Genomic DNA, 15,709 nt, shown 5'->3' with positions numbered 1-15,709 from the left:
TTTCATATGTTTCTCTTGATGACTATACAGAAGAAGAGTATAATATATTGCTAGAGGCATAAAAATGTACACTGACACAGTACCTCCTGGAACAGCTGATCTTCTACTGGAGACATATAAAGACAGGTGAAAAAAGCTTGATGGAAATACAAATCTTTACTGATTTCTGGATGATTTATGCAAGATTTGATAAAAGCCATTGCCTCTGGGATGCGTTCGCAGGCAATAAGGTATCTGGCACGTAGTTCAAAGAATAGTGGATTTTCAGAGCTTAAATATTTGTTAACTGTATGGAAAAGAAAAATTTAGACGTAATTAGAATCTCAAGTCCCCATAAAAATATTTAAATTACACACATTTTTTACAGGACCTTATCTACAAGTTGTATAATCAACTATCTGCAAATGAAGCCAACCATATATTTAAATACCATATTCAGGGATCTAGCTTTCAGTTTGGAGTGAGAGTAATTACTATGCTGACAATACTAGTGGTCTTACTCATTTAGAATCCTGTCTCCAACAGTGACCAGTACCAGCTGCTTCAGAGAAATGTGTTGTAAACCTTGCAGTAGGCAATTATGGGATAACATGCACTCAGACTTTCTCCCTCACCCCCAATAGAGTGTGGCTCATGTCCTGAAGCATGAGGATACATCTCCCTTCCAAAACACTCTTTAAAATGTCTAACAATCCTGGATGTTCTTGATATCCATAAAAATGGGGAAAGTGGGAATGGGATTAGATAATCAAATATAATTTAGCTTCAGTTCAAATACTGCATGTTTTAGTTTTTAATACAATTGTATTTTACCTGCTTAGATAGATGGAAAACTATAGCTTCTGACAACTATTTTTAAGATTCTGATTTACGCTAGGCTCCTTTCAGTAAATACGACAGGGCGTGGAAACATTTTGAAGCTGAAATTCTGAACTGTTACAGAGAACTGAATTTAAATAAAAGCTAGAAACTTTCAGAACTGTTCAATCTGTTATTCCTGCAAATGCATTCCATAAAAATAAAGTAAAAGCCCGGGCATTAGTGTTGTATTAAATGACTATCTACAATGTTACGCTGTGGACACCAGATTTAATGAGTCATATAGCAATTCCAAGCTAACTTAGATCAGTGGTTCTCAACCAGGCATCTGGGGACTCCTGGGGGGCCACGAGCAGGTTTCAGAGGGTCCGCCAGGGTTCAGCAGGACGAGTATTAGACTTGCTGGTGCCCAGGACAGAAAGCTGAGGTCCCACTGCATGGGGCTGAAGCCTGGGGCCCTGAGCCCTGCCATCGGGGGCTGAAGCAGAAGCCTGAGCAACTTAGCTTCACAGTGTCCCCTGTGGCACGGGGCCCTGAGCAATTGCCCTGCTTGCTATCCCCAATGCCGGCCCTGGCTTTTAGATGCAGGAAACCAGCTATTGTGGCACAGGTGGGCCGTGGAGTTTTTATAGCATGTTTTGGGGCCTCAGAAAGAAAAAGGTTGAGAACCCCCGATTTAGATCACCCCAGCTCTACTGTCAAAATGCATTTCTATTTGAAATTATAGGATAACCTCAAACTTTAGTCAATATATAGTTCTCATATTAATATCTCCACAAGCCACAATTAAGTCTAATTCCCTCACATATCATTTACAAAAAAAAAATGAAATGATTATTAGATATAGTGTTTATTTCATCACTTCATTGTATCAACCCAAGGTGTCCTTATAATTAGAATTAAGTTAATCTCAGCCTTAAAGGTGCACTAACGAAGAGTATGTTACGGTTTACTTTCAACAAGGACAACTGGACTAGAATACTACTTATGTGCAACACAACCAAGTTAAAGTTGCAGTAGAAACCTTAGAACATATTTCTAAAGATATTTAGGAGCCTAAAAATGCAAGAAGGCACTTTGTAGACACTCAAAAGCACCTAATTACATTTAAAAATCTGGCCCCTTGACTGAGTACTAAATTTTCAAATCTGAAGATTGAACTCATGCTAGATTTTACATTTAATTTCTTCAACTTGAAATGGAAAAAAACTTAAATGTGTTCATAAAAAATAGAAAAAATAAAACACATGCAAAATTGCAGATTTTAGATCAAAGTTTACATTAACATATTCTCTTTAAACTTGAACAGTTTAAGTCTCATTCCAGACTACAAAATCTCAGTGTGATGCTTCTAGTTTGAGGAGCACATGTTGCATCCTGTCTTTTTTGTACATTGTGAGTACTCTGGGGCGGAGACCGTTTGTTACATGTCTTGGACAATGAGGCTGATTTTTAAAGGGATTTTTAGGTGCTATCAAAACACAGAAATAATAGGTTTATCATAATAGTGAAGTAAATTACTTAAGCATACAAAGTTGGATGACAATCTTCTGTAATGCAAATAGTCTAATTCTACCTCAACTTTCCAATAATAATAATAATACATTCTAAGGTACCTATGTGAGAAAGTTATGAGCAAGTGAAAAAGGAGTGGGAAGGATTTAAATGGAAGGCAGAATTCGAGCATGAACTACAATAGTTATTGCAGACTACCACTAGAACCAAAATCACTGATATTTCCAATTAAATTAAAAACACATGATGGGACTACTTGTGTAATGCTATATCTACATTAAAGGTAACCCAATCCTCAACCACCTATTTTATATGCCAAAAAAGTCCCTGACAAGCTATGAGATTTGATATTTAACTCCTACCTCTACTCATATCAAAAGACTGAGCATAATGATTTGGTACATTATACATTTTCACTGAGTAATGAATGGAAAGTCTGCAGTACTATTTTAGCTTATTTATAGAATTCCCTTTTTCAGATGATATAGCCATGGGTCACCATGCCCCAGCATCCAAAGGTGAGAGTTCAATTTCACAGCAGGAACCCCTGACTACTGACTCTCTCACCTACATGGGTACTGACCACAGCTATTCACAAGTCACTTCTCAGATTTTTAGGTGCTTTTTGGCTGATTAACCCCACCTGTTTTCCTTTCCTCCCCTCTCTAGCATAGAGGGCCCTACCTTCCCAGGCAAGAATATACATGCTGCTGATCTAAGCCCCAAAGCAACAGACAAATCCTAATTACAGGCACAGCATTTGAACAAGTGTTAATTTAAGAAAGGTAAGAGAAAAATAAAATAAAGCATCTATTCTTGTCCAGACAAGGACTATACAGAATCTTGCTTGAATTTAACTGGATGTTCTGATCATAAAGGTTACAGGTTGGTAGCAGAAAGCTTTTATGCCAGAGTGTCTCTACCCCTTCTAATTTTAACTTCTCCTGCAATTCATGGCAGGCTGCTTTGGAGACTCAATGGTCTGCCTAAAAGGTCCGTGTATCTGTCTCCAGGAAAGCATTTTTTCCCAATAGTAAAGCCCAGATCTTTTTCTAAATATTGCCCTCCTGCATGGCCATCCGGAAATATTGCTGAAATGATAACCATTGCTTATCCTAGCCTATTCTTCTGTCTACTAATTGGGGGACCTAACACAGCGTAATAGGATTTATTCATACAGTACACACTGTCCAACTGATTTTCATAGATGTAATACTTAATGATAAATCCTAAATCCATAGCTAGATGGACGACAGACAGGCAAGATGGATAAAAATCCATTATTTTAAAGAACAGGGATTTTTTTAAATTTAAATTGATTTTTTTATTTAAATACAGGTGCTTTTTAAAAATAAACCTACTTAAAGTTATGACAGCCTATAGAAAGATTTAAACTTACTATAATCTAACACTATTAAATTAAATACAAAAAATAATATTAAGCAGCAAACTTACTGCTAAGTTGTTTTTTTAAACTATGTATTTAGGAAGTTTTGACCAGTTTACAAATCCTTGCCACGTACATATCAGAAACAAATCATTACAAGACTTCACTTTTGTTTAAAGAGACATACAGGAATATAGTCATCGGATCTTTCTACTTAACAGGGTATTACCATAGTACAGAGTAAGTATCATTACAATACCTATGACATTTCTAGTGATATTATTAAATTGAGCGAACTTTTTATACACACATTTAACAGACCAGGTATGTCTATCAAATGTTAAGATCCAAAAAAACTGGATTGGTGTGCTGCATTTTTTTCCACAGGTGAATGCAATCCGAGTACTGACGAAAAGGTAACCAAATATATAAGTATCTGTCTTCTGCTTATTTTACTGGGTACATAATTGGTGTGAATTTTTCCATAACCACAACCTCCTATTTTTTGAACCATTCTGCAATGGTTGAGCTATTTTTCTTTTTCCCATGAAAGGCTACCCACAGTTGAGCAGCTACTAGCAGATGAGAGATTAATTCTTCATGTCCTTGTGAGAGACCATTTTCATTAGGAAGCCCCAAGAGCATTATCAAAGGATCATTTGGCAATAAATATCCAAGAAATTGTGATATTTAGTTACCAATTGTATCTCAACACTCTCAAGTGACTGGACATGTCCATCATATATGCATAAAATCTCCATTCTCGCCACAATTTCTCCAACATTTATTCCAGTTCGTTCAGCCTATTTATATTTTTTAACCTGGCTGGTGTGAAGTAGCACTGAAACAGTATCTTAAATACATTTTCTTTTATTGTGCTGCAGACTGAGGTTGCTGGTTCCCTTTTCCAGATCAAACCCCATTCCTTTGGCGTGATTGGTCTATCCACATCATTTTCAAAGCATGTCATATAGGGACACTTTTCTGTTAGGAAATCTGTCTGCACAGATTGAAATAAATTAGTTACAATTTTTTGTTCCCTAATTGACTAGATGCCTTTGCTTCTATTAAAGTTAGCTTTAAACAGTTTTCTGGAAAGCTGATAAACTGCGTCTGACTTGAAAGTACTGGTATCAGGGAAGAGCAGGCCAGTTAAAGATATCTTTAATCTCTAAATAAGATAGAAAAGTTTCTTTACTGAATAGCTTACCAACCATGTTTATTCCAAGGCTCACCCAATCTTTGAAGCTCCCTGGTTTGTGATTTGAGTTAAGATCTGGATTATTTGCAATTGGTGTCATTGATGAGGAAAAAGAACTGATCTTATCTCTAGTTCTATCCCAAACCCATAGAGTAGCCTTTGCTAAGAGATGTGTGGAAATTTCTGGCAGATTTGATTCTTTATTAATCCATAATAGCCCAGCAATGTTTACACTGCCACAATTTTCTTGTTCAATACAGACCCAGTGTTTTGCTGGGCTAGAGCACCTCCAATTCACTACTGCTTTGAGTTGGCTGGCTTGATAGTACCATAGAATATTCTGAACAGCCAGTCCACCCTGTTTAATAGGACTGTACAAAGTATTGTCTCTCATTCTTGGTCTTTTCTGATTCCATATAAAATCTAACAACATCCTCTGCATTCCTGCTAGGGCTTTGTCTAGGATAATTACAGAAAGATTTTGAAATAAAGATATCCTTGGCGGAATATTCATTCTCACTGTTGCTATTCTTCACAACCAAGGAATTGCATACTTCTTCAGCAAATGAACAGAGATCTGGAGTGTTGAGGTAGTGTTTGACATTTAAATCATACAGCTCTTCTAGGTTTTTTTAAGACTTGAATTCCCGGGTCTCTTATAGACTATGTTGCCCATCTGTAACCAAATGTTTTCTGGAGGAGGACTTTTCAGAGTCTGGCAAATTTATAGCTATCACTTCAGATCTGGCATTATTTTCTTGAAATCCAGACACTTTCCCAAAGTCCCAAATTTCTTTATAAGCTAATTTTAGGAAAATATTTGCTTTAGATAAAAATATTACATCACTTGCATATACTGCTATTTTCTGATGTGTTCCTGCAACTTTGATTCCTGTGATGGATCCATTGTATTCTCTGTACAAAAGGCTCCGCAGCTAGTGCAAAAGGTAAAGGAGACAATGGACTAGTGGACTGCCTAGTCCCTCTGTAATTCAAAAAGAAGTGATTTAATTCCATTAACTCACAAACTTTGTTGCCAAGTTTTGAAGAAAGTCAAACCAGGTATAAGGGGCACTGCCGGCCCCATGCCCTCTCAGTTCTTTCTTGCCGGTAACTCCGACAGACGTGTAGAGGGTGGGTCATGGAATAGACATGAGCAACACATCTCCAAGAATAGTTACAAAAGTTTAGTAACAGGTTTTCTTTGAGTGCTTGTTCATGCCCATTCCATGTTAGGTGACTCACAAGCAGTACCCTTGGAGGTGGACTCAGAGTTCATGGACGTGCTAATTGTAACACTGCCCTTTCAAAACTGGCATAGTCTTTGGCCTGCTGGGTGATGGCATAGTGGGACATCAAAGTATGAACTGACAACCATGTTGCGGCCCTGCAAATGTCCTGGATTGGTTCTTGCATGAGGAATACTGCTGACAAAGCCTGAGCTCTCGCAGAATGAGCCGTCATGATGGCCGGAGGTGGAACCTTCGCCTGCTCCTAGCTAGCCTGGGTGCAGGTGGTTATACAGGATGAGATTCTCTGGGATGACACTGGCAGACTTTTCATCCTGTCACTGTTACAAAGCTATGTTGACTTGTGGAAGGGTTAGTCCTTTCAATGTAGAAGGCCAGGGCCTGTCGAATGCTATGGTATGCAGCCGGCATTCCTTTTCTGTTCTGCGAGGCTTCGGAAAGAAGACATGCAGAAAAATGTCCTGGCTGAAACTGCGACACCACCTTTAGTAGGTAGGCTGGTTGGGGATGTAGCTGAACTTTCTCCTTGAGGGACACCATACAAGGGGGTTCTGAAGTCAAGGCTCTGATCTTGAAGATGCTGCTGGCCAAGGAAACCAAGGAAGGCAACCTTCCACGAGAGGAACAGCAGAGAACAAGATGCCAAAAGCTCAAAGGCAGACTCCCGGGAGCCTTGACAGCACCAGGTTTAAGTCCCATGGGGGAATCTTGCAAACCTGCAGGTGAGCCTCTCTAAACCTTTCAGGAACCAGACCGTCATCTCGTGGGAGAAGACCGATCTACTGTAGACCAGATAATGGAAGGCCGAGATGGCTGCCAAATGAACCTTGATCAATGACAGAACTAGCCCTTGATGCTTCAGGTGAAGCAGATAGTCCAAGATGGACTGCAGGGATGACCAAGAGGGAGAGAGATTCCATTATGAGGGCCAACAAGTGAAATGCTTCCATTTTGCCAAGTAGGTCGCCTGGGAAGAGTTTCCTGCTGCTTAGCAAGATCTGCTGGACCTGCTCCAAGCAGACTTGCTCTTCTGTGTTCAGCCACACAGCAGCCACGTCATCAGGTGTAGGGAGGAGAGGTTCAGGTGGAGCAATCGGCCTTGGTTCTGCAAGATCAAGATCAAGCCCCAGTGAAGCTGCTACCGAGAGGTCCAGAAGCATCCTGAATCAACGTTGATGAGGCAATACGAGGGCTATCAGGGTAACCTTTACCTTGTCTGTCTTGATCTTTAAGAGAACCTTGTGAACCAGGAGTATCGGTGGAAAAGCATACACAGTAGTCCCGATTGCCCGGGAGAGCAGGAAGGTATCTGAGAAGGAGCCCTTGTTGAGCCCATGTACCGAGCAGAACTGATGGTATTTTCTGTTCTGTCCGGTGGTAAACAGGTCCAACTGGGGAGTCCCCCACTTGTGGCAGATGGTGCTGACCACCTGTGTATGAAGGAACCACTCGTGGCGAGAGGAGAAGGACCTGCTGAGGGGATCCGCTAGCACATTCTGATCTCCTGGGAGATGCACCACCTTGAAGTGGACTGCGTGATCCTCACAAAAGTCCTACAACCAGAGGGCCTTCTAACACAGGGCTGAAGAGTGAGCTACCCCTTGTTTTTTGGTGTAAAACACGGAGGCTGGGTTGTCCGTTAAGACCTGCACTACTCTGCCTGACAGAGGGGGAAGGAACACCTGATAGGCTAAGTATATGACTCAGTTCCCTGATGGGGAGGAATAGCTCAGTGGTTTGAGCATTGGCCTGCTAAACTCAGGGTTGTGAGTTCAATCCTTGAGGGGGCCATTTAGGAATCTGGGGCAAAAATCTGTCTAGGGATTGGTCCTGCTTTGAGCAGGGGGTTGGACTAGATGACCTTCCAACCCTGATATTCTATGATGTTTATATGTAAGGAAAGTTCTTCCTGGGAACAGAGGCCCTGGGTTCTGAGACTGCTGAGGTGGGCTCCCCATCCCAGGTCTGAAGCAAAACTAAGGTCACTGAAGGATATGGGGCAGCAAAGGGCACGCTGTTAGTCACCGACCATGGGTCCACCCACGAAGTCAAAGACACTAAGACAGCCAACGGAACTGGGAGAATCATATCCAAATGGTGCCTGCCTGGAAAACAGACTAAGGCCAGCCACATCTGTAGGGGTCTGAGATGCAGCCACGCATACTGCACCAAGTAAGTACACACTGCTATGTGACCCAGCAACCTGAGCCACATTCCTATGACCATGAGTGGGTGGCCCTGACGAGGGGACTAGGTTCGACATAGATTGGAGCCGGGCCTCCAGTAGGTAGGCTCTTGTTTGAGTGAAGTCTAGCATTGCCCCTATATATTCTATTCTCCAAACAGGGGCTAGCGTTGACTGTTTCTCGTTTATTAATAGGCCCAACTCTTGACAAGTAGCCCATACGAAGTCAGCGTTGCACTGGACTTAAATTTGTGAACGGCCCTTGATTAGCCAATTGTCGAGGTATGGAAGGATTTGGACACCTGAAGCCCCTGAAGACCAATACACTTGCACTTGTCTTTGATGTGAGCGTCCCTGAGGCACTTCAGACAAGCTGAATGCATGTTGCTCATAGGCATGGCTTTGCCGCAGGTACAGCACGGCTTGAAATGTGCAGACCGGGACATGCCCAGTCCCTGGGACAAAGTCCCTCAAGACTGGGACAACTATCTATACTTTAACATTTACTGTTTTAACTAAGCTAACTAGAAAGAACTATATATAGTATATAAACTATATATAGTTTTTATATATATAAATAAATAAATAAATAAATAAAAGTAACAGAAAAGTCCAAACCACCAGGGTAAGGAAAACCATATGAGAGCAAAAAGCCGTTCCAGCAACTGTCATGGATAGTAAGAAAGAACTGAGAGGGCACGAGGCCATGGCACCCCTTATACCAGCACATAAGCACGCGGCTCCCAGGGGCGCTAGGGCCGGACCTACAGAGACCATTAAGGGAAAAATCTCCAGCAACTGCACATGTGGCATGTGCACACCTACCATGGAATCAACACGAGCAAGCACTCGAAGAAGAACCTCTTCTGCAAGTGTGAAGAGAGTATGTTCTTCATTTCAGTTTATTCAACTAGTTCAGTTTGATGACTAGTTCATTCAAAATTAAGAAACCCACTGGGAGTTGAAGAAAATGCAGAAAAGCTTGTTTTCCTCTTCCAATCTATGAATAAAAACTAGGTGTTGGTGAGATCTATGGGTTCTAAAATCTTGAAGGATATGATGAGCAGAAACAATCAGTTCATTAACTAGAGATACTACTGCCAGTTCTAAATGCAAATAATGTTTGATCAACTTTGAAACTTTTTATGAATCTAGTATCTTTATTTAATAAAAGTATTACAGTGCTGTTTTTGTGCATTTTTTAATTGAATTTGAATTCCAACAGGCACTTAATATAAATCACAAGTAAAAAGTTAATCTAGAAAATAAGAAATGCATGGTTCGCCATTTTGTAACAAGAAAAATGCAAAAATTAAGAATTTGAATAAAAGTAAGGTAAGCTATTTAAATTGCTTAACTAAATGTGTATAGATAAAGTGTCCTCCTGGTTAGCAAAAAAGCACCACATTTAGTGTAAAGGCTATTTTTAGTTGCAAACATGTTTTAATAATTACACCAAATAATGAAAAATCAACCTCTCTTTAGGAAAATAAGTACAAACACAAAACATGATTAAAATGGATTATTTAAATCAAGATCTCCTGCTTGCTGATTTAACTCATGATTTAAAACAAACCACCCTGACCAAAAATGCCCACTGTGAAAGCAGTTTGGTAATGTTTTAGAAAGATAAATATAGCCTAAATGTATTATTTTTGCAGTACTGAATTGCTCACACTAAGGATTCAAAAATCCTCCTATGCTCACTGAAAGCTCTTTCCAGAAGATTTGGGCTTTAGAGGCAGCCAAATTTAAGTAGCAATAAAATATTTTTTCTTTTTTAAAACAAGGAGTAATTTGCCTAAAAGGAAATAGAAAACAGCATAAGGATGTGCTACCATCTCAGAGATAGATGTGTGAGAGAAAGCCAGTAGAAAATATAGGAGCTAAAATACTTAGCAATAGCAAGGAAGGGAGATCCAGCCTGCAGTCATCTTAGGTAAAATGATCTTCTAAAGGCTACAGCTAATTTTATTCTGGGAGAGACAAAGAACCAGGTAGCAGGAAAGCATGCTGGGGGAAGCTTCTGCATAATGACTAACCAGACAAATCAGAAAATAAATAGCTCTTAGGAAAAGGACCATTTATTTATTTATTTGGAAGGCCAAGAATTTGGATCAAGCCACCTGAAACGTCCAAACCTGAAGAGCAATCTGCTATGTATCTGAGCGCTCTCCATCTCTCTCAGAACATCCTGTTGATATTATAAAAAGCCCAAATCCTTTTGGACTTCTATCACTTTCATTACTTCTATTACTTCCTTTACCACCAGATCATTACAAACAGAAATTCTGGTGGAACTTGCAGTGTGATACAAAACTCTCCAATGAGATTTCCACCCCACCATAATTCTGCTTTCATACAAATTTACTTATAATGAAAGGTACACTATTGACACCTCTGAAGACCCAAGTCCTTTTGTCCACAGATGATGTATAGCACTCAAAGCTTCCCTGCATTATCTTAGGCTAGGTCCACGCTACCCGCCTGATTCGGCGGGTAGAGATCGATCTTCTGGGATCGATTTATCGCGTCGCATCTGGACGTGATAAATTGATCCCAAAGCGCTCCCCTGTCGACTGCGGAACTCCTGCTCGCCGAGAGGAGGAAGCGCTGTCGACGGGGGAGTTTGCCTGCGCCGCATGGACCCGCAGTAAGTAAACTTAGTTCGATCTAGGAAACGTCAACTGCAGCTACGCTATTCTCGTAGCTGAAGCTGCGTTTCCTACATCGATCCCCCGCCCCAGTGTGGACCAAGCCTTATTAAATTCCCTCCACTTTGTTCTGGAACAACCATCTATGCTTATGGGGGGCAACTCAGTTTCCATGGCCTTTCAGTCTTTACCTTCTGAATTAATGCTACCATAAAGGTGACAATTATAATGTACACACTTGTCTACTGACTGAACCAGTCTGTCTCAAGAAAGATACTCTGACATGTAAAAATTGGAAAACTAGTGAAAGATAGTGGCATTCTTTAGTCAATATCAAATTGAGCCAATTTGAACTAGTAAGCAAGAGGTAAAAAGGTGCCATAGATCACTGCTAGTAGACCACATTCCCTAGGAGGTTAGTAAAGACATTTATGTAATAGAATAGAATGTAGTTCATAAGGCTGGTGGTGAAAACCTTTCACCAATCACCTCAAAATCAGATTTATTTTCTTGTATAAAGCTATGAATACTTCAACTACCTTGATGTCTTGCCTTGATAGAAATTTAATGAAGAGCTTTTGCCCCTCCTCCCAAACTACTGAGTTGACAGGTAAATACCTGGCTCTAAGTATTATATGTAATTACTTCAATTTAAAAAAAAAAAAAAAACAGCCTCAGGGTAACTAGCTCATTATGCCCTACTGGGTGAGCGAACAGTTAACAAGTTTTTCAAATTAGTACCTATTATATAGGACACCAAGTATAACATGTATAGTAAATTATATCAAAAATACAACTTAAGTACTATTGACACCACACTTTCTCTGTCAGTATTGCCCCAATATGCAAAAGTATCTGTAAAATAATACTTAAACATGCATGTTTTAAAGTATTTTAAAAATGTCTGTGTGTTAAATCAAGTACCTAACTCCTGAGATACAGGCTTTGCTTTAAGAACTGCTTGTAATACTGGATCTTCCCATGGCCCTCCATCTCTGATAATTCGAGTCACTAATTCCAGGTTGACATTTCCATATCTGCTTAGGAGGTTCTGGCATTCCTAGGAGTAAAAAAGTGGATTAGATTTAAAACTGTCAAGAGGTCTGACAGACCTTTTTTATTCATTTAATGGCTAAAAAGTCAAACTTCCTAAGAAGGGTTTAAAAGTTACCGTACAAGTTAAATACATATTATAAAATGTTGTAAACAAGTTTCAAGAAATATTTATTTTGAGTTAAAACTATGAAATCCACATACATGTTGACTGAAGCTATATATTAAGCCTTTAAAAAAAGGTACCCATCTAGCTTTTCTGTAATCTAAAGGTTATACACAAACGTTGGTAAACATCCTAACAATGCAGTCAACTAAGCCTGACAAGTTTGTGCCATTTCCCAAACTTTTGGGGAGCTGTCTTCTAGTCTCCAATTAAGAGATATTTAAGTAGAACACATACTAGGGCGCTCTTCAGCTTGCATAAATCAGCACTGATTTACAACAGGTGAGGTTTGGTCCAGTCATGCAGTCTATACTCTGCTAAGTTAATTTTAATGGCAGAAGTGAATAAATGCAGTACAAAAAAGAAGTTACCCTGGAATTATGTGGTGATTATGGAATGTCCGAAAGCAGATATGTTTTTTAAACCCTATAACTCTTATATCAAGCCAAATGTTTACTTGTAGTAATCCGATAGCAGCAGCCACAATTTTCATGCTGCCCAAGTTATTCTTTTTCTTTGTAATTTACTGGTATAAAGTAGCCTTTGCCACCAGCATCAATTAATAGCTTAACACAACACCTGGTATCAGTCATTCGCAAAAAGAAACAAGATACTAAATGGAAAGTAAGATGGTATCTGAAATTATTTTCAGATCATTCTATTCAAGACAATTTATCATTAGATTTTATTGCACACTGAAGTGTCTTTGGGACAATCCATATTTCATGCAAGCTAGAGAACAGCTTCCAGGCATTTACAATTCACTGCTTTAACATTCATTTCTGCTGTAGGTTATTTTAGCTACTATGTTCTTCAATTCATTCCTAAGTTTGTCTATTATGTCTGAATGAGTTGTGTTTGACTGTCAAGGAACTGAAACGGATTTATTTTCATCCAGACAATTTGTATGTAGGTGTTCGGTTGAAAAGCAAATCTTACAAGTTTCCTCATTAAAAAGACCATTTTGACCATTAATGCACTATTGATTTAAAAGAAAACAAAACTAATGTGTGTCAAAATGCAAAATGACAAATGAGAGGCAAATGGTTTAAGTAAATCGAAAATAAAAAAGGAGAAACCAAAAAAGCTAAAATAAAAACAAACAATTTAAGGGTAAAAAAATATGGGCCTTTTTATCAGTTTCCTCTTACATCCCCTGTCTACGTTATAAATTCTTTACGGCAAGGATCTGTCTCAACTTGAATCTGACATAGCAACCATTCCTTTGGGTACCCTAAATATTAACAAAAAACAGTCCCACAAAACCTAAGCAAAACCATGACATGCTTCATTCTGTGTGTCTAAATCAGCTCCCTTCCCCTATCCAATTCTGCAGCATGTGCCTAGGTAACTCATGTCAGATGGTTAATGAGAACATTACTGTACAATTATAAAGCAGTTACTAGATGTTAGCATCCTCCAATGCCCAACACATAAGGCAAGTAACTGAACACAGCCTAGTCCTAAACAATAAAATAAGATAACAGTTTTGCTTTTTCAGTCCACTGTCTAAAATTGTGGAGGAGGAAACTGTAGATTTAAATCTTAACGTGGAACACTTGATTACTTGAATGACACCAAACTCTGGTCAGATACTTAAAGGAAAGCTGTCAGAAATTAATTTGGTGATGGGATCTTTATTTGAATTTTTTTTCCTGTCTCTTAAAGCAAATTCACAAAATAGAACCTTATTAATCTGTTCATCATTACAAAACAAGGATTGTGCTCTAGTTTATTTAGGCTTTTGATATGAATAGTAGCAGCAATGGCAAGTGTACTAAAAGATTTTTCCTCTGATAAAATTACAGAGACGGGAAGTGTAAATAAAATGGCTCACTATCTTCACGCTACTGAAGTGTTCTACCAATGCTTGTATCCTCCAAACACTCATGAAAGCATGACTTTCTACAAACAGGCTGATCTTCAAAAACCAAAAATTGTGTTTTACAAAAACAAACATAGAAGCAAGCAAAAACTGGTATTACCTGGATTGAACCTAGAATATCTTTTAAAGGATCTTCATAGAATTCATCTTTTCCAAAGAACAGCAGCAATTCAAAAAAACTCCTACAAACACAAGTAAACAACAAGTCAAAACCAAACCAAACAAAAGCAAATCATTTCAGCTGTCTTCACAGCTAGGGATCCTGAAATTATTTGGTACTTAGGCAGTCAAACTACAACAACTCTATTAAAAATTGTATTACATATCACAGCAGCTAAAATATAGAGTAGTGTTTTCCAAAGCACTTACCATTTGTTTGACTCAGACCCAATTTATACCAATAGTAAGACTTAGGCAAAAAATGCTCAACATTGAAAATCCCACCCATAATGTATAAAAGCTATCCTCAGTTCTGCACCAGTTAACTCAATATTTTTGGCTGTAAATGAGAAACTCAGGTCTGGCCCACCCCTAAAAACGCAAACTATTGTGTAACTCCTAGGATTGTAAAAAAAAATCACAGCCATCATGTAAATGAAACCAAATTAGAGATTTTTACTTCAAGTGTTAACTTAAACAGCTGCTGAAAGCAAGAACATAGATTGAAGACTTGATACTTCCTCAACTTTTGGATCTGAAAACTCCCAATATGATTATGATCTCAGTCCCCTCATTTTGCTAGAGAACACAGGAATGGACCTATCTGATATTTCTCAACACAAACAGAAAAAACCCTTTGGGGACAGAAAATCCTTTTGACTTCCTTTATATAACAAGATGATACTATAAATTAAAACAGAACTGTGCACATCACCTTTAACTTGGTTTCTGCTCACTCTAAGCATGTGACATGGAGATGGAAATTCAACAGAATGAGGTGAAGTTGTCTCCCATCCAGATGCATAACGTACCATTGTAACAAAAACATGGCAATACAATTGCATAGTTTATATTTGAAACTCAAAGCCTCACCATTCAGGAAAAGATTCACAAATTTCTTATTTTCAGATTTTTGAATCTCATTAACAGCAGCTGCTAGATGGGATTAATTTTAATTGCACTGCACAAAGATTTAGCCCTGAGTTATCACTAGTCACTGCTAAGTCGCCATGCAATGCTCTGAAGCTACATTTCTACAAGCCTGAGTATTCGAGTGTAAGAAAATGTAGCAATTTGAATTTTCACAAATGATAGAATACACTTCCATGATGCATAATTCAAAACCTTGTGAAACATACAAGTCTTGTAGGTTAGCCTAATACTTTGCACAGGACTTTGGGTGATAGACACTTAACCCCTAACATGTTACTTTCTATTAAATGTCAAAGTCACAAGTAATTTACCTTCTCACCCACAAGTTTTCCATTCCTTATTTTGTCTTGTCACTACATACTTATTACTTGTCAAGGCCATGTGTGATTGAAACTGTTGTACCAGAAAAATGACTAAACAGTTGATAAATTGTTTTGTATTGTCTATGGAAAACTTTTTAAGGTGGTTTTCAAGAATGATGAAGTGTTGTGTTCACAACCCA

The 15,709-nt window shown here is 38.8% G+C and overlaps 1 protein-coding gene across 2 annotated transcripts in view; it reads right to left on the bottom strand.

Annotated features, from left to right (window-relative positions):
• Positions 1 to 15,709, bottom strand: part of ZNF654 (zinc finger protein 654) — a 59,879-nt gene that overhangs the window by 17,635 nt on the left and 26,535 nt on the right. For both annotated transcript variants that reach the window (XM_034791135.1, XM_034791145.1), the window contains 3 exons: positions 14,216 to 14,297; positions 11,936 to 12,071; positions 84 to 286 (listed from right to left, as the gene is read on the bottom strand). In XM_034791135.1, the coding sequence (XP_034647026.1) occupies positions 84 to 286; positions 11,936 to 12,071; positions 14,216 to 14,297 (421 nt within the window). The remainder of the gene's footprint in view (positions 1 to 83; positions 287 to 11,935; positions 12,072 to 14,215; positions 14,298 to 15,709) is intronic.

Source organism: Trachemys scripta, chromosome 1, assembly GCF_013100865.1.
Source record: "Trachemys scripta elegans isolate TJP31775 chromosome 1, CAS_Tse_1.0, whole genome shotgun sequence".
Taxonomy (NCBI): Eukaryota; Metazoa; Chordata; order Testudines; family Emydidae; genus Trachemys; species Trachemys scripta.
The sequence above is the reverse complement of the archived record's forward strand: the minus strand, read 5'-3'. Positions and strand labels throughout refer to the sequence as shown.